Genomic DNA, 26,418 nt, shown 5'->3' with positions numbered 1-26,418 from the left:
TCTTCATGATATCACTGGAAGATCATGAGTTTATTTATTTACTAGATTTGTAGTCATTTTAAGTCTTAAACACTTTTTAAGAAAAATTTAAAATATTACTTTAAAGTAGGTTGTAATGTTTATCATTTTGAGTCCTTCTGAAATAGGACAACATGTAGGTAGACTTCTTAATTAGATCATCACCCACTGGCATGCAAAGTACCCTTCATTAATGAGTTCAAGACCATACACATAAAATAAACATTCTGAGCCAGGCACTGGGCTTAGTGGTAGAGCTACAAGTGGAGTTAGATAGATACTTTGATTATCAAGCAATCTAGAGAATAGTGCAAAAACAGAAATCTGTTTCTTAAATAACCCCAATTGAATCATCTTTGCCTTCTGATACCTGGAGCATGTGGATGTTCTTCCAGTCAGCAAAGAATACCTGCACTTCAGGAGAATGACCTCAGTATTAGATTGTTTGCCATACAGCTGTCATCAAAAGCCCAGTGAGAAAACTGATAGAGCAGAGAAATTGTCTAATAAAGGCTATATTAACTTTCATTCCTCAAGATATTCCCTGCTTTGTCCCCTTATACAATGAGCTCATCAGAAAACTATATGCCTGGACTATATTACTCTGGTCCCTCTAGACTTTACTTCTCAGAATCATGACAACATCACACCAACACATTTCAATCAGGATTTACTTGTGGTCATGAGTAAACTATCTCTGCTTTCTGAGGTTTCAATCATTATGTCATTCATATTTCTTTCAAAACCAGTATAAATCTTATTGCTCACAATTACTAGAATACTGCCTTTCAATGAGCCATCAATTTTGTACCCTAGACACTTTCATTATGAGTATAAACAAAGTTCAAGGTAATATTTCAGATTAATGAATGACAAATCCTAATGGATTGCTTAAACAAAAATTGAGTAAATTTATGGTAAAGACTCTGTCCTTTGAGGATAACATTGAAGGGACAATCTCGATACAATCTTGATACAAAACACTGTTCAGAATGGACCAGAAGTTGAAATCAACTTTTTAAGAATCCTTACATTCTTAAAGAATCCTGAATTCCTGTATATGACAAAAATGATGCCACACAATAGAAAAAGTCCATGTCATTAGAATCAGAAAACGTGGAGTTGGGTCTAGGTTCACCCCAACATCCATGTGACTTGGGCAAGAAGTTGACCAAAATTGGAAATCTCTACTATGACCTGCATTAATTGACTTATGCCAACCCCTCAGAATACCTCTTTATTCATAACACTGATGTATTTAAAATGGTATAAACCCACCTGACATTTAAACACCTATCATGACATCTGTGAGTATCTTATAAGATCAAATTATGAAAGCATTTTGTAAACTATTTTTATTATTATAAAGCACCCTTAATATAAGGATAGTACATTCTTATTTTTTATTTCAAGTCTTCGAAGTGCTATCTGTGTTCAATATCTCCACTTCCTGATTGTCCATGCTTTGTCCAATCAGGATTTTGTCTTCATCCCTCCAACTGCAACTTCTCTTCATCTTGCTAAATCCAAGTATCAGTTCTCAGTTTTCACTTTACTCAGCACTGTTAGCTACTCCTGCTTTCTTCAAACATTTTGTTCGTTTGTTTTAAATCTAGAGCACCATATCCTCTTGGTTTTCTTCTTACTCCATTGATCAGTCCTTCTCAAATCCTTAGCCAGCCCTTTCCCTTCTTCCCATCTTCAAACCTTGGAATGACTCAGAGTTCCTCTCTTCACTGTCTAGAAGCTAGACTCCCACCCTAGGTGGCCAGATAATTTTCAAATATATGTCTTCGGGCCCAAAATCTCCCCTAAATTTCAACTGCTTATCCTACATCTCTACAGAATGATTAATACTGTAATAGAACTCTAGTCTCCCAGTTAGGGGAAAACAAACAAACACCACAGTAATATGCTCCTTCCCTATTTTCCCATCTTGGAACCTCAGCCAAGAACCATTCTCATTTCTCTCTTCACAAATACCCAATATAGCAGCACTCCTGTTGACTCTACCTTCAAAATGCATTTCAAACTTTGGGTATTAAATGATATTAAAGGAGTACTGCTACTTTATTGGTATAGTAATAGTATCATGACTAAATATATTTTAAGTTTCTTTTCTGTTCAAAACACTAAAGTTTCTACTGATAATGTTATATGATATATATAATTTGCTTTTAAAATACCCCAGACAATAAAAAGTGAGGATGGATGTAACGATATCAGGAATTTGATGGTGGCTGCAGCGGGGTAATGCATAAATAAAAGTTCATTGCACTATTTTATTCTCATATGTTTGAAAACCTTTAATAAGATATATTCCTGCTTTTTATCTTCTACATTACGACCATCAAATATATGGCATCATCATCTCACCTGGACAAAAGTAGGAAATATAATTTGTCATTCTATTTCTGTTCTTGCCTCTCTACTTTCCACTGTCCACATAGCAGCCAGGGAAATCTTTTTTGTCATTCTATGTCATTCTCTGTCTTAAAACCCTCTAATAGCTTTTCATTTAGTATAAAATTGGAATTCCCCACCAGGACCTACAAGAATTGGCTCTTTCCCCCTCAGAACTCCTCTTACCACAATGCTCTAGCCACAGTCAACATCTTACTGTAAAGTTTATTTCTACTTTGAGGCTTTTACACTTATTGTACCTTTTATCCAAGATCCGGGCATGATTAGCTCCTTTTAACTTAAATCTTATTTCTTCAAGGGGCCTTCTCTGCCTGCCCTATTCAAAGTCATCACCCCACCTTCCACCCTATTACTTCCTATGTTATTATTTGATTTTATTTCTTTGTTGCACTTATAACTACCTTAAATCATATTATTTATTTTTATTCTGTTTATTGTCTGTTTTCCCCACTAGATAGTAGGCTCTTTAGGGTGGGGATTTGTCTGTCTTGCTTATTTCTGTATCCCTAGTATTTAGGACAGTGTCTAGCACATATTAGAGGCAGCAATACATATTTGTTGATTGAACAAATCTTTGAACGGACTAATTATTTACATGGTCATTCATGATGTATGCTTAACATGTTTAGCTCTTCGGCTGAAGTGAGTAATAATTCCACATAACTACACCTGCTAGAAAGGCCCTAAGTATGAAAGAGGGTAAAAATAGAATAAATGATTGCAGGGCAAATCATAATAGTTGAGAAAATAAAAGCCTTATTCATTTTCCTCAGAGTGTGTACTGATGACTTACAATTTCATTTGACTATAAGGCAAGATCCATATCTACAGAGACACTGACTTTTTTCATGTCTTTAAATTCTCAGCTTCTTCATTATGACCTGTGTCCTGAATGGATGTTGCTGGTTGAAAGAGTACGTGGTTTCTGCTGAACTCAACAAACATTTAGCTCTTACTACATATCAGGCAGGGAGCCAAGCTCTAGAGATAAACACAGTATGGTTCCTGGCCTGAAGAGGCTCACGGTCAAGGGGGAGACCTAAAATGGACTATTAAAATGCAATGCTTAACTCTAGCCTGGTTAAAATGTATATGTTTGCCTCCAGCTGGACTTTCTGTATTGCCTGGCTAACAAACCCTGTTAATCCAGCTTACCTCATCTGGTTACTTTGCCCCTTACCAGGCATTTCTATTTGGACACATTTTCCCCCTTCACACTGCTAAATTTAAGGCTTTCTAGCTATCAGGGGGTTTCAGGCATTATTGTTTTATTTGTAATCTGCAAATATATATCTAAATATGTGGATAAGCAATCTTCTCTCTCCTAAATTTCTTTCCAATCACAAAAGCCACTATTGAGAATTGTATTTTTGACATGGTTAATTGGGAGATTTCATGCCAGAGTTGGTGGCCAATAATTAGGTATCCTTTGAGTAGAACTTATATTAATTCAACATTATCAGTACCAGATTTGAAACTGAACATCAACAAATCTGCATGCCAGTTCTGAGCATTTATGCTATGTTCCTTTGCATATTTATTTGCATAAGCTCTGCTATAATCTCTATTTTTTTAGACACCTAACATCCTAAAATGTTCTCTACTTTTAAGTGCTTATATTGAATATTGTTTTCCTATCATATTTTACATCTTGACTCTAGTGTTCTTTTTCTTTATCTGTAGAAGAAGAGTGAGAAATGAGATACAGAAAAAGGAAAATTTGGAATACAGGGGAAAGGGAAGAATCTGAAGATATTTGCCAATTCAGAATGAAAGGGTATTGCTGATGCTATATGTAAGAAAAAGTGACAGCGTCTCTGTGTCTTGGCACTCACAAAACTTAAGTCCAAAAGCAAAAAAAAAAGAGAGAGAGAAAGAGAGAGACTGTGGAACTACCTTCTATAACAAAAGAAAAAGATCAAGTGAAAAACAGAAAGCCCAAGAAAGAAAATGGGACATATGCTAAGCCATAGTTCTCAATGTAAAAAGTGATGCTGTAGTACATTATTTACTTGGTAGAGAGCAAATAAAGGAAGTCATGTTCCTTTTCCTATTTATTTTTTTTTCTTGCTGGAAAATTAGGCTCTGTTATTTTAAAGAATATTAACCTATTTCTATTACCCGTTTCAGAAATAAATATTAAGTGAAAGAAGGCAAATTTCCATTAAAATCATGTGCCAAATAACTTAACTTATGGTACATATTTGTGACCCCAAAACCTATTTCTAATAAAGCAAGTGTTGGCAGAGCTGAGTCCTCCAGGGGGTTAAATCTAATTGGTCCAACCCCAGCTGATAAAGACAGTAAACAGATTGCATGATAGAGGTCAGTAATTTCCAACAGATAACTAATAACGGAGTCTAGAAAGGAAAAAAAAAAAAAAAGACAAAAAACCGGCTCTCTCCTTTTGGCAGAAAGCATTACTTTTTTACAATTTAAAACTATTTACAATTCATATGGTTTCCAGACCCTCTCTCCAGAAGTGAGGGCACAGTTCCCTGCCTGGGTCTCTCAGCTCTCCACATGTGATCTCTCAGGCAACCAGCCACATGAACATTAGATTTGAAAATAAGTCTTAAATTTAGCAGTGTGAAGGGGGAAAATGTATCCAAATAGAAATGCCTGGTAAGGGGCAAAGTAACCAGCTGAGGTAAGCTAACAGGGTTTGTTAGCCAGGCAATACAGAAAGTCCAGCTGGAGGCAAACATCTGATGCAGACACAAGGAAAGCCCATCTCTGCCTCTCTGTCCAAGTGTCTAAGGCTGCCCAGAATCCAGCATTTTTGTTTTTCTGACATGCTGCAACCAGGGGCAGCTGTGAAAGAAACAGTAGGCATTGCTTTAAATATTAACTTGAGCTCTGCTAATTCAGAAATGAAGCATAGATAGACATAATTCTCTCCCTTTCTTTAAATGTCAGACCTGGTCCCATGCACATTAAGGTGCAGCAATGTCAAGAGACAACCAGTAACATAGAGTGTTTGGATTAAAAATGGGTTTGTTATCCAAAGACCCCACAGCAAACACAGTCTCAAGTGGCAATGTAAGATGTGGACACCTCCATTTGCCCCATATTAGTTGTAGGGAAGAAAGGTGAAAGGGAAAGTACATAAAGGTATTCTGTTCTTGCCTCAAAATGATTCATTTAATTCATTTAATTATTGATCATCGTCTGCATGCAGGACACTGTTCCATTAGGCGATGGGAATATAGAAATTGTTTCAGCCTCTAGTAACTGACAGTAGCATAAGGACAAACAAGTACAGCAATAGATAACCACCCTCCCTGTATGTATCCTTCCCATTGTTTTTTTTTCCCCTCATGCATCGGGCATGAGCTTTTGCAAAGGTGAATTCTTCCATGTATTTCTTCTATCTTGAGAAAAGAAACACCCAAACTCAACGTGGTCTTCAAGGCCCTGCAGGGCCAGTCCTCTGTTTCATCAGCCTCCTCTCACACTACTCTTCTTTCAGTTTTACTCTCTGTGCTTCTGCCAGTCAGTCCCTCATAATCCCTTATCTTCCCGCCATCCACAGAGCCTTTGTACATGCTATTCCCTCTGTTTCTAATTGTCTTTTCCATTCCATCACCCTCCCTTGCCTAAATCTCTCTCTCTCTCTTGCAAACGTGCGTGCGCGCACACAAATAAATGGAAGGTAGGGGGACCATTAAGACACTATGTACTATGACAGAGATGAGACCAGCACAGGATTTGTGGAGGCGCGCGCGCACGCACGCACACACACACACACACAAATAAATAGAAGGTAGAGGGACCATTAAGATACTATGTGCTATGACAGAGAGATGAGACGAGCACAGGATTTGTGGAAAGATCTGCTCAGGACATTAACTCTAACAGCTCCGTGCCCTGAATTGTCTCCTGACACTTTTGCTACAATTTCTTCCAACTGGAATACAATATCCTCATTGTTGGAAGGTACTCTGATTAAAGTTCCTCTCTTCTTTCTCTAATCTATTTTGTAACTTATTTGCTTGTATCCAATTCTCCTCTTTCACCATCATCATCATTATCAGTATTATTGCCATTGTTTCCACCCTTAAACGTCTAACCTCCCATTTTCTATTAAATCTCTTTATCTTGTAGAGTCTCTGACTTCCCTTCTTTGTCACCATTGTGACAAAGCTCAAGAGGGTCACAGAACCACAGTATTTAAGGGCTAGGAGGGACCTTGAAATATCTGGCCCAATGTTACTCAAACTTCAGAGTGCATAAAAATTTCATTGAATGATGATTATAATAGAGTCTTAAGCCCTTATCCAGAGATTTTGATTCTGGAGGTCTGGGAAAGGGTTCACAGATCTGCACCCCACGTGATCAGGACCCAGGCAGTCCTCAGACAACTTTTGGAGAAGCACTGTACAAATCAGTGGTGTTCATGTGTGCCCCTCAGGGGCTGCCACAGAGGATGAAAGCATGGCCGAGGGCATCTGCTCTAGGCCTCCCACTCCAGTTTCATCCTGAGCAGCAACACTTGTATCTGTACTATATATTGAGCTTCCATATAATATTTTATTTAGAAGGGCTGTGCTGATTAAGAAAAGAAGAGTTTGAAAATCACTAGTATCCAACCCCTTTGTTTTATAGCTGAGAAAACTGAGGTCCTTGGATCTCAGTCACACAGCCAGTTAGTGGCAGAGCCGGGACCAGAACTCAGCCTCCTGATACCAGGCTGGTGGGCTTCCCCAATACCCTCCTGCCTCATGGAGTAGAAAAGACGACAGATGACAGTCCTATAATGAGCAACCTGTATATGAAGATGGCAATCATGTTTGGGCCACATGATTATCAGAGCACATACCTGGAGATGTAGGGAAGAGATGGGGAGAGGATGAATTTATGCTACTTCATCAGTCCATATTTTTCATCCAGCATGTTCTTAGCTTCCCTTTACAATAAACCTATGAAGAGTTAATTACCCTTTATGGCATGGCTCCTTTCCTAATCCTCTTCTGATCTCCTCTCCTTCTCACCTCACCATTCAATTAGCTCTTCAATGACTGTTCTTTGCTGGGGGCCGATCCTTCCATAAGTTATTCTGAGACAATGACAGCCCTGTACTAGCCTCCCAAAACTTTCATTAGGCTCCTCCCATGTGTGTGCTCCCAGAGAACCTCGGGCTTCCTTTTATCATGGCACTTATTGCTATAAAATAGTCTGTTTATTTGTCCATCTCTTCACCTGGATTCTAGGCTCTTTGAGGGAAGGAACATAGGTCTTAATCATCCCTGTATCCTTAGTATCTAGTATAGTGGCTGGTACAGAGGAATGTTACATAAATGTGGGTTTGTAATGACAGATGGACAAGTGGTAAACATGAAACCTGCCACTGCTCTCAATGCCTATATAAAACTTCTACTTCATGTTCCTGATGAAGCCCTACCATGTGTGATTGACAGACAGAGCAAATTAGATTATCTGAATGAAATTCATCCCCTGTTGCCAACATAGCCCCTTCAGTCTTCACTGCTGTCATGCGTTCTCCTCCATGAAATCCTTTCTAATCTTAATTCCATTTCTCAATACTTCACTTTTCTTCTTTCGCCCTGAAACTGCCCCATACTGGGCTTAACACTGGACATTAGTCAAATTTAAAATCCACTAAGTATTTATTTTGAACAAATGTTCATTTCTTTTCTAAAGCTTACAGAAAGCATATTTTATTGCACATATATTCTCCATTGAAAAATGCTATCAGTTTTCTTCACGTCTTCAAAATCTATTCTTTCTCCATCATTAGAGTCCATATTCTTCCTTCTGCAATGTTTAGCATCACAATCCCAATTACCCTTTCCCTTTCTCTCTTATCTCTAGTAACCAGTCCTCAATGCCATTGCCAAAGTTTTCTTTCCATATTTTGCTGACAATATTACTCTTACAAGCCCCCAAATTTCCCTGGTGTTTTTGAGTCTTTAAATCTAAATTAGAGATCATTACTCTTACTTTCTATGCTCTTTGCCTCCTCTTTTTCCTACTTCTTCTATTATTGTACATCAAATCCTTGCCAAAAGCCAACAAGGAGAGAGTAGTTTTTAAATTCCTGGCATGGAATAAGAAAATAGATCTTAGTGTTTTAGAATACTACCCAAGTTTAAAGGTGGTTTCATGTTTCCCTGAGTTATAGTTTCAAGGTATCACTTCCAACCAGGTTCCAAAATCCTACTAAGGTTTTATGCCACCTGGCATTGGTTTGTCTACTGAGCCTGTACACTGATAAGAATTTTCAAAAGCTGCATATTCTTAATGAAATGAAAAGTCGTTTTGTTCACTCGCCTTACCTGTGAGTAAAAACAGTAAAATGCTGAGAGTATCATGGCAATTCTAGACATAAACCAATTGCACACCATATATGTATGATTTTATCATATTATGTCTTCTTTAACTTTACATCACCAGCATATAGCATTCTGCCTGACACATAGTAGGCATTTAATAAATGTCTATTGAATAAAAAAATATGAACAAATGAACAAACAGAAGAACCTCTGAACAAAAAGCTAAAAACAAATGAATATTAGTTTCTTAGGTCTGCTGTAACAAATTACTACAAATTAGGTGGTTTAAAACAGCAAAACTTTATTCTCTCACAGTTCTAAAGGCTAGAAGTCTAAAATCAAGGTGTCGGCAGGGCAGCACTCACTCTGGAGGCTCTAGGGAAGGATCTGTTCTATGCCTCACTTTCTGCTTCTGGTAGCCTCAAGAGTTCTTTGATTGGGGCCTGTATAACTCCAGTCTCTGCTCATTTTTGCATTATCTTCTTTCCGGTGTATCTTCTTCCTTTCTCTTCTCTTATAAAGACACTTGTGATTGTATTATGAGGATGACTTCAACTTAAGGTCCTTACCTTAATTATATATGCAAAGACCCTTTCTCCAAATAAGATTGTATTCACAGGTTCCAACAGACATATCTTTGGAGGGGGGTAGGGGGCACCATTCAAACCATGACAATAGGATATGGTATAATCTCAATTATTTTTAGAATGACTGTTCTGTGGAAGTGTTGAGAGGGAAAAAAAAGAGGAGAAAGATGGGGAGGAAAGGGAGCAATAAAATGCCTTCGCAAGTTCACTGTAGTTTACTCTGAGCTGGGTAGTGGAATCAACAGTAATTTGTGTATTTTCTTTATAATTTTTTAAGTTTTCTTAGTTTTTACCTACAACAGACAGACAGTATACCAATCTAAAATGAATGAAAGAAAGTAACCCATTAAAATTATCTCAGGATATTTAAAGCAAAATGCTCCTGTAGTAGAAAAGTGTAAGTAGCTAATCAACAGATGTTGTTAAAACATTAGTTTGGTATAGACAAGATGTGGGCTCTGACCGAAATCAAACTTACTCACTATAATATTATAATCTCTGTTAGTTTTCAGATTTTAAGATCTTAAGAGGGCTTTACATTATTAAAGTTAATGGTCTACCATCCCAAGGCCTTTGCGGTTTAGGTTTGGGTTTGTTTTTCAAAAGAAATTCTAGATCTCCTCCCTATGGCATCAGAGAAGAGATACATAAACCTACTTTTTAAGAGAGAGAGAATCAAGTTTTAAATGTTTCAGAGAATGTGGTATATTTTAAGCTTCCGTTGTCATCCAAGATAAGTGGGTCCTAGCTACAGAACGGTCTGCTATTTTGGTGAGTAGTTGTGATGGGTTTGAGTTCAAAGCCAAGGAAGAACCGAACTACTTTGAGTAATAAAAGGGAGATAATATGAGGGCCCCAGATACTGAGAGAAGGAGACTGGAGTCAACTACACTGAGCACGGAATGGGGGACAAAATTACAAAGGCCAGCAGCAGAAAGAGAACTTTGGGGAAGAAAAATCTAAAATGGTATTTCACACTGTTTACTATGAAGTAAGTGAAATAAAACTCCTCATTTATATACCCTACAAAATCTTCATTCACTTCTATCTCTCTCTCGAATGCTTGTTATAGGCCAGGAAGGATTCAGGGAGCTTTAAGAGGAGAAAAAGGGAGCAACTAACATCTGGGTTGTATAAATTGAAATTAGGAGATGCCACTGAAAAGCCCATGTGCAGAGTTTTGAAAGTGTTATAATTTCCTGTTATTTCAAGATGTACTTCATTTGGAGAAATAGTCACCATTTAGAAATTCAACACTTTAAAAATTGTATTTATGCAATATAATAATTGATTACTATAACAATGTCACAGCTCGCATACAGAAACCAGCCCATTGGCAAATGGACCCTTCCATCTGCAAAGCTAACATGCAGAAACTGCCCAAGAAATTATCAGTCCAAGATTGAAGAAACTGAAATTAATTTATTGAGAGTGAAACTATTTTTTAAACACTTTTTCTGTAAGTTAGCAGTGTGAGCTAAAAATTAATTTTTAAACAACTTCCTCTAAGTTCAAAAAGCACTAGATTACTCCCATTAACGTGCTTTTGAACTCTCTGTCCTTTAAGTTCATAAGAGTGTTTTATTAACATTGTTTAAAAGAAGAAGAATCAAGTTTTTTGCCTCAATTTTCCTTTCAAATACATTCTCTTCATATAGATCCTAAATAGCCATCCCCTAGACCCTGTGCTACCATTGTAATGTATAAATTAACTGAGTGGGCTAGAGATAAACAACTCAGAAAGTTGGTGTTCTGCCTTGTGCTTAACCACAGAAGTCTCCACTCTAATTGCAAGCCCAAAAGCCCTGATGAAGACAAGGTAACAATATATGGTTCAGAAGTTCTCCCGAACGATCTCCAGAATCCCAGAACCCATGTGTTCCCACTTCCCCACTTATAAGAAGCACACAGACACAGTAAGTAAGTGTCAGCTTCAGATGCATTAAATTCAATGAACTTTGGTATCTTTTGTTTCAGATACTCAAGGAGAAAAAGTAAGAGCATATTTAATAATAATATTCCACTTTTACCTAAGACTGGCCTTTTGGATCAAATCCAGGAGGGCAATGCCAAGCATGAATTTTCCCTCTCTTGGATAAGTTATTTTCAAGAATTCAGCAGCCAATGATAGATCTTTGGACCATCGGCCTGCAGATCTGCAATCTGGCAAGACAAAGAAGATGGAAAGAATTCCTTCACAGCTACCCAAAGAATCTGCTAGCAACACTGCAAATTGCTGTGCAAATTTGCTCTAGGAACTCTGCAGACCCGAACTGATGTGTATACTTTATATACGGGTGTTATATAGCTAGTAATGTAACACTTATATTCAAACTATTTCAAATTATTGATTTTTGAGGATATACATGTGTCACTAATGCATTTTTTTAAAACAGAACATTTGGGTTTTTTTTTTTTCATATTGTGCTATGATTAAGAAAAGGTAAACTTGTAACTTATGGCGGTAGTCTGACAGCCAACTATTCAGGAAACCCCATGTTCGATGGAACTGAAACCTCCCAGGGTTCTGTCAACATGTCCAATCTGATCCTGCTCACACTTAAACCCTGGGTACTCTATAAAGTTTGTCATCAGTGAACTGATGCTTCAAGTTCTAATTACTTCATATAGGAAATAATGGGTATTATGTAATCCTCCTAGGTGAGTTTAAAAATATGTCACAAAAACCCAGTCTTATGGAAAAGGGTAATTCCATCAACTCAGAAAGGTAAAGAAAGTATATTATAAAATTAAAAACACACTAAATATCAAACAATAGGGAAGTAGTTACATGAATTATGAGACATGCACTTAATGGAATGTTATGCAGCCCTTTAAAATTATGTGTATAAAGACAATATAAATACATTGGAAAATATAATATGAAGTAAAAACAGAAAGATAAAAATATATGTACACAATTATAAGAGATCTTGGCATAGGAAAAAAAGACAGAAAGGATATACAAGAAAATAGTAATACTTTTGGATAGTAGAAGTATGAATGTTATTTTCTTCCTTCTACTTTTTCCTATTTTCCAAATTTCTCTTAATGGACATATGCTATTTTTATAACAAAAAAAAAAAAGCTATGTACTAAAAAAAATGAAGCAAAATTTTCTATCCCAGTTTCAATGGGAGTTATCACTCAAACTGGAAAAGTCAATTAAACAAAGAGAAAATTTGTTCTTATTGACATAGTATACTTTTTCAAATAATTATGCAGTATCTAGGAATATCAGACTTGAATAGTACAGACAATACTGTGTGACAATAAAAATAAGCCTTTGTCTCTCCCTATAAACACAGTTTGCAAACAAAAAATGATTGAATGAGAGTGATTGGAACAGTTCTGTAAAAGAGCTTGGGAGATTTAAGCCAAGTTTACCAATGCTCAGGAAGGTGTAAAGTAGAATATATTGCACAAAAAGCTGATGGTCAGGAGCAATTTGAAATCTAGAAGTGTCCAGGAAATATTCCGACTGAAAGAAGGGTTACTGCACTGGAGCATCTGAGCTCAGATTGTTCCAATGCAGAAGTATGAGTTCAGAAGATGTTAAGAACATAAAAATAGTAAGAAAAAGTGATGCCGATTCTGTTCGTTCATAGTGACACAATCCACAGTGCTGGCAGCCTGCAAGATCAAAGAGAGCATCCTGGAATGAGAACTGGGAGGCCATGTTTGTAGTATTTTCTTCTCTGCTCAGTTTTCTCACTTGTAACTATGTACATTGTATAGAGTAGTGCCATCCAATAGAAATAAAATGCCAGCCACAAATATGAACCACACAGGTAATTTTAAATTTTCTAGTAGCCATGTTCAAAAAGAGTTTTTAAAAAACAGGTAAATTTAATTTCAATACTATATTTTATTTAACCCAATATATACAAAATTATAATTTTAAAATAGAATCGATATAAAACAATTTATTAATGACTGTCTTACATTCTGTTTTGAGTACTAAATCATCGAAATCTGGTGTATACTTTATACTTAAAACATATCGTAATTTGGACCAGCTACATTTCAAGTGCTCAGGAGCCACATTTGGCTAGTGGCTCCCTAGTTGGGTAGAAGAAGATCTCCACACTCCTGTCTTTATCTAAAATCCATGTGACTAGAAGTGTTGATAGGATGGAACAACAGAAATTGGAAGTTGCATAAATATGTGGAAGTCAACAAGCAATTTAGCATTGAGAACAATACATATAATGAAGAAAGAAGTAAAAGACAGAAATAGGAAAAACTGAAATTTGAATTTCTAAAGAAAAGAAAAACATGGCAAAGTAATTACTGATTGGTCAACTGTTTGACTGAAAATGTGAGCCTTATTACAATAATAAATAAATAAGCATTATAGAATTATTCCTTTGTAAGAATATTTATTATGTGAAAAACAATGCTCATTACCATTTTAAAAATTAGTGAATGGCTAGACTAATCAGGGGGATAGCTTCTTAAATTATATAAATGTCTAACTGCTATACTATACACCTAAAACTAATATAAAATAATATCGAATGTCAAAAAAGGTAAAAATAAATTAGTGGGTGGCAAGATTTCATTCTTTTCTATAGCCGAATAATTTTCTTGCCATCTGCAACAATATGGGTGAACCTAGAGAGTACTGTGCTGAATGGAGTAAGTTAGACAGAGATAGACAAATGTCATATGATTTCACTTACATGTGAAATCTAGGATAAACAAACAAAACAGAAGCAACCTCAGAAATACAAGGAGTATTTTATTTGGTTGCAGGATAGGAGGGGGGGGAATGGTGGGTGAAGCAGGTAGGGGATTAAGAGGTACAAATTAGTAGTTACAAAATAATGATGGGGATATAGAGTATAGCATAGGAAATATAGTCAGTAGTATTGTAATAACTATGTATGGTGTCAGATGGGTACTGGATTTACCAGAGTGATCACTTCATAAGTTATATAAATGTCTAATCACTATGTTTCACACCTGAAACTGATATAATATTATAAGCCAGCTGTAATTGAAAAATAAAAAATATTTTAAAAAATAAGTGGAATTTCTTTCCTTGGATGTCTTAAAATTAGAGAGATACAGGCATAGAGATACAGATAATGAGTAAAGAGATGGCTGCCATTAGGGGTTCTTGACTCTGCATGTTAGAATCATCTTGGAAACTTTAAAAAACACCAGGGCCTTGCCTCCACAATCCTCATTTAATTGCTCTAGGGTGTGGCTGGGACACTGATATAATGTGCATCCCCGGTTGAGGAGCATCAAATTAGATGACCTCTGCAGCAACTTTCAGACTCTTTCTCATAGCCCCTCACCTGCCAAGTTGCTCCTACAGTGGCCAAGGACGTTAGCATGACTGGAGGGAACCTCCTCTTGTGAAACACTGAAGAATCTATTAGTACTTACAGATTCAGTCAGCAGACATATTTCATCTTGCCTTGGGTGAGAACGTGCATTTCCTATTCAAGAGTCACATTGATTTTCACTATATGGAATCATGCTACTCCTACTTAATTTTAAAACTGAAGTCACTACAAGATTTTATTGAAGTCTACTACAACATCTATTTCTTAGCACTTTCTTAAGCATTTTCACATATTATAACAGATGGCAGATGCAGAAGATTGGTCCTGATTAGGAAGGAATATGAGTAACAAAATCAAAGAAGTAAAATTGAAAAGGAAAATTATAAAGAAAGGGGTTTATTTTCCTTATTATTTCGTGGCTTTGGTTTACAATGTCCAGCATCACAACTTTCACGGTGCTAAGAATGTAGATGAGCAATGCTCCAGGCACTGAAAGTGTAGATATATGTTTATTTACATACACATGCACACATGCACAGACACAACATATAAATAAACTACATATATTATTTAATTATTCTTATATTTTTATAATTGTTTACAAAGCCCTTCGAATACAAAATAAACAGTGAAGATACGATCAGACTATAAGTCCTCACTTACACATTACTTCATCAGTAGGTAGAAGTCAATTTAGGCTCTTACTTGCCATGGAACCCTAAACAAGTCACTCCCTTTCTGAGCCTTAATCTCTCCTCCTCTAAAATGGGGCACTACTACCCACATCCTGGGGTTTTGAGAATTAAATGTGGAAGCACTGGGGCCCGCACATACATATTAGCCAAACTTCCTTGTTTCTGAGCACAGAAGGGAGGCCTAAAGCCCAGAAGGAAAATTAATTGCCCAAAGTCACAGAGTGATCACTTACACCAGGTTTCGTGACAGTTGCTTTTATTGCATCCACTTCCCTTCAGGGGTCTGTTCCCTGCAGCTAGCTTTGCCTCTTTCACCAGGATGAGCCAATGATGGCTTCTGCCCTAGCGTGAACCCTAAATTCCTTCTATCAGGAACACACAAGGATGCCACAAGTATCTGGCAGTGCCAATTCCAGTATGACACCCACTTCCAGCAGTACCTGAACTCCCCCGCTCCCCTCCAAGCTTTTTACTTGATTCTGGATCATGACCCACACAGGTGGCAAGGATAGACCCAAAATACACTTTCTTATATTTTCTATAATGTTGCCATGGGATTAAATATGCATTAACTATTGTATTAGATCAAGTTCCCTAGAAGCAGATTCTGAGATGAAGATTCACATGCAAGTGATTCATTAAAAAACTACTTCCAGGGGAAACTAGTAAGGGAGATGAGAAGTAACACAAGGGAGAAGAAGCCACACAAGGGTGTGATCTCAGGCAAAGTCCCATCCTCGGCCTGATCTTCATGGGTACTCAGGGGTGCAAATTACACCTCAGAGCTTGTTCAACTTGAGGCAGGGATGCTGCTCTTTCTTAGTCCAGCACCAATCAGTCATTGGCTCCAGTAAGCCCTTAGAAACAATACACAAGAGCTGGGGGAGAGCATACGAAGACAGTGGTGATCCAGGAGGACCCAACAGCATCCTCTAAAATCACCAGCTCCAAGGAGGACTTGAAGCTCCATGAGCTATCTCAGATCTGAACTCATTTGCTTTCTCCAACTTCTCAAAACCCAAAAAAAACAAAAGCCAGTCTCCATAGCCTGAGTACCTTTCACAAAGACCACCACCCCAACTGCTGGAATTGGCTTAGCGATGAGACTACAAAATTTCACAGATCAAGCTCCTCTGGTAGATTGCCCTCTTGACCAGGATACATGTAACTGTTCAGTTTGGAAATTCAAAGATACTGTGCTAGTCTCAAAAGACACAAAGGTAATCAAGAGATGTCTTAGAGAAGCTCACAGTAGTAGGTAATCTTACAAATGAAAACTCTTGCCTGATTTTTAACTAAATCCTAAAGAATACTCCATTCTCAATGATATGTGCTTCTCCCTTCAACTTTACAGCATCAGCAACAAAGCTTCTTAAGAAATCACACTATACTGAATTACAAAGAGATGCTATCTCATAAGGACTCAACAAAAAGATAAATGAAACCGCAAGAAAGTAACACTAATGCTACTTCTAATAATAATGATAATGATAGTTAGCATGTGTGGGAGACAGTCATCGAGTTCCTAAATATCTAAGTCATTAAATTACTCCCATGGCTTCCAGGTAGAGGCCTCAATATCTATTATTGCCCTGATAGCACCACAAAATTTAACTAGTAATTTGAGAAACATTAAAAGATATGCTTAGGCCAATTAGTTCAAATTTATTATGTAATTATACATATTTCAACATACTTTATAGGAGATGCTACTTCGAAGTAATGAGACTGATTATCAAGTGTTCCTTGGAGAATTAGTCAAATCATACTAATGTCAATCTAATTGCAAGTCAGAACTAATGTCAATCTAATTGCAAGTCTGAGAGAGTCAAAGCAGGCAACAGTACAGCACAAAGCCATACACCACATTAGCTTACAAAAGTCACCACCTCTTAAGAACTTGCTCAAGATCACAGAATTACTCAGGGTCAAAGCTAAGCTCATACTTAAAGTCTCTCTGAGTGCAAAACACATGCTTTTAAACATCCTACTATAGTGGCAACAACTCAAAACCTGCCAACATTGGAAATAAACCATATGGTTCCAGGCATCTTTTATGGCTTATCCATGTCACACTGGGATTACACTTTCAGCGGCTCTATCTGTACACCTATGGTTTCACTGTGCTTTTAACATCATTTCCTAAAACAATCTGATATAGAAAAACTATGTGTACTCATTACATTATTAGTAATCAGTCAACATTTTGGTAATGGAAAGTGATTAATTACTTCAATTCTACCAGTTATTGTTTTGGCTACCTAGCTCCTCTTGATATCCTTCATTTCTTGGAATTTTCCATCTCACATGATTAATGTGTTTTATGATATTTCCTTTTAAAACTATGTTCTTCATAGTATCTAACTAATTCAAAATCATTGGCAGATGTGGTTGACTACCAGTTTTAAGTACATTGTTTCGAACGTACTTTGCCATATGTTATTAGCCAAAAAAAAAAAAAAAAGGGGAGGAGGGGGACGAAGAGAGTAAGAAACAATGGAATGAAGATCTGAAATTTAGCTTTTTGCTAAGTTTTATAGAGGTGTTTTTTCTGTTGTTTATAAATACACATTTTAAAGCATTTCAGATTCAAGAACCATTCCCATAAATATTTCTTTATTGATGGATGAATTTAAAAGCAATGAAAAAAATCTATACTGTGGTAGATAATCTAGTCTAAAATCAACTACCAAATGAATACAAAATTTTTATCACTATCACTTGATACAGTAATGTGTCAAAGTCTCTTTAGCCATATTTCCCCAAAATTACCTAATTAAATAATTCAAGTACTTATGAAACACCTACCAAATACAAGACATCACATGTATACCAGTTCTAAATAGTATTATATCTAGAAATGAAAAGTGACAATCATATGTCTGTGTTCCACAAGATAAACTCCAAAGGGATTTAAAGTAGAAGTTGAATGGCTAGCACAAGCATTTGTTGAGCATAAAGAACCATGAAGATAAAATGGGCTTACATTGCAATTTTTAATAAAGTGGAAAGAAATAGATGTTAAATTAAAAAGAGAAATCTACCAATTGTAAAGACCTGTTTTGTGGTCCCAGAAATCTTAAAAATAACCCAAAGAATGCATTTCTTACTTGCCGTCAATGAGCACTTCGGATTGTCGATTATTCACTTGATTATCACTCTTGTGGCGAAACTGAAAATCAAAGTGTTTGTGAAAAAACATATTAAATCATAATTTGTCAGCACAGATAAGGATACTGAAAGTACATTGAATTCATCTGTTTGGACAATATCACTATTGGTCTAAAAATGAGCACAGCTTGTGGTGACCTTGAACCCAGCTCTGCGTGTTCTAAATTTGAATAAAGACCCTTCTCACTTAACCTCATTCTGGGTGTCACCGTTGGAACAAGTCTAGCCACATGATCTTCCAATTCCCACACTGTTTTAGCTGCTTCTAAGAAGACAATTTGTCCTTTACTCTGCCACATAGCTCCAGAAAAAACCATACATTAATTTTTATGTCTTCGATAGAAAATGAGGACTTCCATTTCTCTCACATATGTGCCCAATACATTATTGGAACATCATTCATTCTGTTTTATGGATTTCTTTGAAGTAATGAAATTACTTGTAACAACATGTATTTTTATTCTCAGAAATTTTAATTGTTAACAGTGATCTGATGAAATACTGAGTATTTAAAACAAAATCAAAACAAAATACTGAACCACATTTGGTGTGGATTTGTGTTTTTATGCCCAACTGATTTTATTTCTTATTGTATATTCCAGTAATGTAAACATCTTTTATTGCTTAGAAGAATATCCAAATATTATGAGCCCTCTACTAAACTCATAAATTAGCAACCATTCAGATAAGACTTTCTATGTGAACTACCAAGATCAGATAGAAATGGGCAAGAGTATAAGGTGTTATTTCAACCAATTAGCCTAAAGGCACAGATGAACAAGGGGTTATATTAGAAAACATAAAACTGACTTCGCAGATCATAATCATCAGGATTAGTGCTTTTTCCTTTTAAAAATATTCAAAATATTATATCAATATTACAATATATAAATTGCTTCAATCAGTCCTTCCCTTTTTCAACATCATTCCCAAAACCATCCCATTTTTCCTTTTATGCTGTGCCCAGTACATACAATTAAACTGATTTCCAGGTGTAAGTAATAGATATTACCAGGAAGAATAAAATATTTGGCATTTGTCGACATGGGAAAAGTTGATAATATTGGTAGAGGAGTAAACTAAGTCAGCCCGTCATTGGTATGCAATCTTCTCCCCACCAACAGAACAATAGAAATGGAAACAACTATTTTGTCTGAGTACATAATTTGACAGAGGTACTGGATATTTTCTGTTTGCTCTTCTATATCTACACATATCCCTCTCTCCTCTGCCCTGTGCCAGGGGAAGCTGACTGACATGATCTTGTACCCTGGCTTCTGGTGGAGCTTGGCCAATAGGTGGCACTGGCAGAGATCAGAGTGTCAAAGGAAAGTGAAATTCCCTGGCTTCCTTCAAGCTGGGTTAACAGGGGCTGCTTCCTCTATAGACAGCCCCAGCTGCTTGCAAGAAGTCCTCAACTATAGTTCTAGTTCTAGTAATTGCTGTCTTCCTTTTCCCCTTCAGGCCTAGAGGTAGTTTTGCCACTAATGTAGCTATCTTACGTGCTTTTCTTCACTCACACCCTTTGTAAATGGTCCCCTCATTATTAATTTTTCTCCAATATTCCTTTTATTCTAGAGCGACATCTGTTTCCTGCCAAGACCCTGACTCATAAAGATAGCTGGTTGTTGAACTAGTACATGTTGTCACAAAAAATAAAAGCATATTCAAGCTTTAACTGCAGTAGAGATAAAATCAGACTCGGTATTTAGTTACATCTGTATCTCCCTGAAAAGAGTCTCCTAAATTGACTAGCAGAGCATCACAGAAAAGACAAATCAGTTCACTCTCTGAATACTGAGCAGCCCGCTCTCGGGTCCTTAACATGAGGCACTCTTACTTCTGCTCAGGCATTGCCAAGGGGTCTTGGTATTAGAACAGATAGAGTCAAAGGATTAAAAATGCTAATCCCAGGCTGACTCTTCTTGATAATTTCTACCCTAGAAATGGATATGAAGGCTTAGAATGGAACTGCCCAGTACAGGAAGAGAGCAGAGAAATAGTATTACTCGTGTACCCTCTACGAGCCAGGCTCTGAGCCAAGTGCTTTATGCACAACATTTCATTTTGTCCTCCCAACAGTGCTGATGTCATTGGCCACATTATATAGACAAGGAAGGGTTCAGAGAAGTAGTTTGCCTCATGTTACACTGCTAGAACATGGTAGAATAAGGTGTCTTTCTCCAAAACTTCTTTCTTTCTTTCTACTCTACCATTTATTCTTCTATGAAGTATGACTATAATGAATAAGAATTTTAAAGCCAATTTGTGGGAACTCATGCATCTAAATGAGTACTATTTCCCTGATAAGATAATGTGGAGAAGTCAGACATTTATTCCAAAGATGTCATTATTCAAATCATTGCTTATTCTATGACCTGTATTAATCATCAAATATCTTATTGACCAAAAGAACTTCATTCCAAATTTTCAAATGGATCTTTATTTTGTATTTCAAAGAGGTCACACTTGAAACTGAGACATCAGGAATGCTCAAAAGCAAATACTCACATAGTCATCTGTGGCATCTTTGACAGCTGTCATAGTTATCACCAGGACCAAAGGCACAATGGTGGTAAACCAGGTCAAGGAGGAAATTTCTGGAATCAGCTAAAACAAACATTTAAAATAGTTAGAACTTTTGAATTTAATAAATGTATCTTTCTAATGTTGCCATTTAATTTCATAAGACTTGACAGATATTTATAGGATTATATTCAGTTATTTGTACAAATGTAGAACTACTTTCAAGAATAGAAGTTTTTGTATTCAGTTGTAAGACATATAAAATAGAAGTATCATTGAACCACTTTTCAGACTACCTGACAAAAAATAAAATTTTTATAGCAAGTTAAGAAGTAAGCTTTTATAAATCTTTCACAGATGATGATCTTTCCCCAGGTTAAAAAACATCATCTGTATTTTTCTCAGCTTCTCATTTCAACTTTTAATAATTTTACCAACTTCTCTCCAGTTTCCAAAGAGAGATTCTTTGAGCATCTACCTTGAGCCAAACACTGTGCCAAGTACTTTCCATATATTATGTCATTTGATTCTCAGTTCGATTCTGTACCACAGGGTTTGTATTCCATGTAAATAGCACTTTTGTGCAAGGCACAGAATATATTGTGAATCGTGCCCCAGAATCAGGAAACATTGCAGCCCTGAGTTTCATTTTCCCATTGTATAATAAATGTCTGAGAGGTCAAGCAACTAGGCCAAGACATACACTGCTAAAATTTAAACCTCGATTATTTGACTCCAGTGCCTTGTTCCTGTATCTCAAAAGACACTCACCTGAGGGAGACATCATAACAGTTGACATGACTCTCTTAGACAGGTGGTTTTCAAATGGGGTTCAATTTGGAACTGCTTCAGGGCCATCAGTCAGGGAAGGGTTGAGTAAAGATGGTCAGCGTATGGAGATCAGGCCCCATGGAAACTTAATTGTTATAATAGCTTCCACATAAGATTCAAAAATCAAACTAACCTCAAAAGCCTCTGAGGCTAACCACAAAAACACTGGTCCGGGTGGTAGAAAAGCTGGATTCTAGTCCTAGTTCTATCATTAACTAACTTGTGGTAAAAACTTTATACATCATCTAACCTCTCTAGGTCTAATTTCCTCATCAATAAAAGAAAGGACAATGAACTAAACCATCCCAAAGTTCCCTTCTAGATATTAAATTCTGTGAACAAAAGCTTTTGATCATAAATAAGAAAGCCATTAGAGAAATAAGATCAAAATTTTGAATGGTGTAAAGCAGTGGTCCTCAACCTTTTTGGCACCAGTGACTGGTGCTCCTATGAGAATCTAATGCTTGATGATCTGAGGTGGAGCTGAGGCAGTGATGCTAGTGCTGGGGAGTGACTGCAAACACAGATGAAGCTTTGCTTGCTCGCCTGCCGCTCACTCCTGCCATGCAGCCTGGCTCATAACAGGCCATGGACCAGTACTGGTCCACATCCCAGGGTTTGGGGACCCCTAGTGTAAAGGATTACATGAAGAAACCAAAAGCAAATTCACAAGGGAAAAGAAAAAGAAAGAAAGAACTCTAGAATTCTAAAGTCTCTTCATTAAGTCGTAAGGTGTACATTCATTGTTGTTCTTCTTCTTCTTGTTCTTGTTGTTTCCTATTCATTATCCAGTTCTTCTCAACTAACCCTTATTATGGAAATACTTCATCCCTTCTGTTTTTAGTCCATATAATTTGGGTGCATTGATTCCATCTTGGCTTCAGTTTTTATCATGTGATCTAGGTCAAGATAATCATTGCATCCAATTCTTGAGCCATGGTGGTGATTGGTTTAGGGATAGAGGTATAATTCAGCATGGTCCAATCAGAGCTAATGTCCCTCCCTCTCCTTCTCACTCTCTTTCATATTGGAGTTGAAACTAGGAGGACAAAAGTTTAAAGCTTTTAAGATCCACCAGATAGAGAGGACCTGCCAGAGAATGAGGCCAAAATGAAGGAAAAAAGAGGAAAGAAGAGTCACATCCTGTTGAAATAGTTTGCCCCTGAATCCAGTCATACATGAAATGATACATACTCATGAATATATTCCATTTTTGCTTAAAAGAATTTAGGTTTCTTCCACTTACAACCAAGATTCTTAATAAATTATTCAATTAAAGAAAAAAATAGTACTAAAGCTATTAATCCAGACTGCACATATCTAATCTATCTTCTTACTTCCGATAATTAATATAGAGCCCAGCACATTCTGAATCTACCAGCTGAGACTGATTAAATTATCCTAAAATAAATACTAGGTAAAAAACTAGCTAATATGAGCTATTTATGTGTTTGTGTACTTTGATTTATGCCTTTTCCTTTCTAAAATATCAGTAAATACTGGAATTTAATTTAGGCCCCAATTTTAGTCAAATAGGAGGAAAAACCAAGGTTATTAACCACCAATTAACCACTCGAAACTGTAAAAAATAGCCACTCTACAGTGAAGTAACATATAGCATACATCATTTATTTTATATGTGTGTAAAATATGTCATTGTTCTTAAATGTGAGTGAAATTTGCCAAATTAAGTTCCACAAACTACTACTCAGCTAGGTTCTTTGTCTCCACTCTGGCAATACCCATACTGTTGACATGAGAGAGAGATAAAGAAAAGAGGGAGGCTATGAACAGTAATTATTCGGCTCTGGTTTGGTTCAAATAAAGTGCAAGGCTGCATTTTAAAATTACATCAGTGTTTAAAATGATGAATGCATTAGTTTTTTACCCATGCCTAGCCCTCCCACATTTGTGAAGAGAAACAGCAATAATAACATTAAAAATCTGATAAGGAGGGTTTTACCTAATCATAAACATTTAGCTAAGTGAATTAACTTACTTTTCATATTATATGACTACTTTTAACCAACAGATTAGGAAGAAATACAATGTAAACATTACCTGTAAAATCAGAAGAAAAAGGAAATAGGCATTCGCCACTCGTTGAAACTGTTCAAATAAATTAATTGGCAAGAAGGTGAGAATATTGTACTTGGATGTGTGGATACGATTATCCTGAAAAAGAAATAGCATCATATTAGTTTGGAGCAAAGCATTTCTCATTATCATAAATAGCTCTAAAACTTACAAGGCTGAGCATGATTTATACCACAGCAAGAAAGATAAGCCAGTTATCTAGGAAATTTTAAACTTTGTGTGGCCCAAGGTCATTCATTTTTCCCAAGATGACATGCCTCTGATACTAGGTAAAATTACTGTTCGATGCCATAAAATCATCCAAGACTCAAAAATGTATCAAGTGCAAAAGTCTACCCCTGAGATTTTTTACTCTTATGCATTAATTCATTTGGCAGATATTACTTGAGTACCTACTATAGGCAGACACTGAGCTCATACTGAGGCCCATGAGGTTGGAAGGATTTTGGGAATCATCTGGTCCACTATCCCAAAGCATGACCCTTTAGATAACTCTGACGAGAGTTCCTTAGACCTGTCTTTGAAAATCTTCTGTGATGGGAAACTCACTACCTTGCAAGGCAGCCTGTGTCCATTTCAGAATGGTGATTGCTAGATTTTTATTTCGAAAAACCCAAATTTGCCTTCCCGTAACTTCTTGACATGTGTCAAATTCCATCCCTGGGTAATCTAATCCAAGTCTAAGCTCTTTCAATGTTGACAATCTTGAAATATTGGAAGTCCCCTCCTAGAGCTTCCCTAAATCTTCTCTACTCTGATCCAGACATTCCCAAACACCTCAGCTATTCTCCATGACTTATTTTACCGACATCTCTTCCTGGTCAGCTTCTACTAGATCCATCCCAATTTCTCTGCATCTCTCTTAAAACATGGTATCCAGAAACAAACACATATTGCAGACTTTCAACTTGTCCATGTACAGTAGAGACTTTAATGTTCTGTGTTCGGGACTATTGTATTAATGTGACTTAAAATTTTATTAGCATTTGGCAATTGTATCTCATAGTTTCTTCTTATTCAGTTTTGATTAACTAAAATTTCTAGATTATTTTTTCATAAATTATCATTAAATCAGGTCTCCCATTCCTAAGCATATATAGTTGGTATTTTAAAAATATCAATGTACAAGATTTTGCATATATCCCTATTATAACAGCCTAATGAAAAAAATAATAATATTGACTATACTATCTCAAACTGTTAAATATTCCTCCGAGCTTTGTGTCATCAAAAAAATTCAAACACATGCCTTTTATATATTTTTCCAAAGCTGTAGACTAATACATAAAAAAAGATAGGACTAAATACCGTCCCCAGCCCAAGAAAAAACCAATTTTCTTTTTAATTAAAAAAAATTAAAACTTTGGCAAACTACTACACAGATTAATGTTAACACCCTTTTTGGGTATTTATATAAAACATATTAAGTATGTTTTATGTAACCATTTATAAATCCACTTAACAATATTCCCACAAGACTTAATTCTATCTTATCCACAAAGAAAGCATGAGAAATTTGGGGTCTTGCTAAAATTCAGAATTAACATGCCCAGAGAATTTCCATCCACTAATAGTTTAAAACTGAGGTTAGCTAGTGCAACTTGTTTTAAGCGAATCTACACTGACTGCTACTAATCACTGAAAATACAGTCATCTGTTAAATGTCCATTTTTAACATTTAGCAGGAATCAATGTGTCTAGTTCTGTGCAACAAGTTGTGGGAGAATGAATAAGGTGTCAAGAGAAGAGTTTCCAGCTCAGTTGGTCTAATACATAGCAGTGTACTAAAAACTGTTCTGAAAGTTAATGATGACCAATTTTGCAATGACCTGGGCCAGGAAGACTGTAAAAACTGTTGACCATAACACGTTTTCCTAAAGAAGAGACTTGGAGAAGATAATAGGGAAGAGGAAAGCTAAGGAGAAAAAGCGGTTAACTAAAAGGGTCACAGATTCTAAATTTTGTTTTATATTTTCCAAAGTTGAAACTAAAATACAGGTTAAGCCTGTATTTTGCTAAAAGGACAGACTGAACATCTGCTGGGTCATTCAAAACCATAGCAGGAATCATTTAAAAAAAAAAACAAAACTCTCCTACAAATTGAATTACACATAGGTGAAGAGCCAATTGTGTGGGATAAAATGATAATGCCAAATGGGTACTGTGACGATTTTCTCCTATTTGTTTAACTCGACATATGCAATGATTGTGTCTATTCTACTGACTCAGTCGTAGATGATGCAAACCCTCACAGCTATGACTGGGAACAAGGAACGAGGGCTCCCCCTCCTGGAGATTCTCTGGACCCCTCTACTTTGTTTTTTCAGTCAAAATGAAAAAATGTTTTCATTCCCACTGCCCTGCCCAAGAATATGAGTTTTGTTAAGAACTTAAATCAGGCACATTAATATTCAGTCATTTCATTGATCCAGCCTACAAATTTTAGTACAACTCATGTTATAATACAGCACAG

The 26,418-nt window shown here is 36.4% G+C and overlaps 1 protein-coding gene across 1 annotated transcript in view; it reads right to left on the bottom strand.

Moving 5' to 3' along the window:
- ATP8B4 (ATPase phospholipid transporting 8B4 (putative)) overlaps positions 1-24,786 on the bottom strand; it is a 145,363-nt gene extending 120,577 nt beyond the window's left edge. Inside the window, 4 exon segments of the mRNA XM_025038751.1 lie at positions 18,431-18,492; positions 21,003-21,101; positions 23,910-24,023; positions 24,751-24,786. Coding sequence (XP_024894519.1) covers positions 18,431-18,492; positions 21,003-21,101; positions 23,910-24,023; positions 24,751-24,786 — 311 coding nt within the window.
- Between the last annotated feature and the right edge of the window lie 1,632 nt (positions 24,787-26,418).

This window comes from Pteropus alecto, unplaced genomic scaffold (genome assembly GCF_000325575.1).
Source record: "Pteropus alecto unplaced genomic scaffold, ASM32557v1 scaffold86, whole genome shotgun sequence".
In the NCBI taxonomy this organism is placed as follows: domain Eukaryota; kingdom Metazoa; phylum Chordata; class Mammalia; order Chiroptera; family Pteropodidae; genus Pteropus; species Pteropus alecto.
The sequence above is the reverse complement of the archived record's forward strand: the minus strand, read 5'-3'. Positions and strand labels throughout refer to the sequence as shown.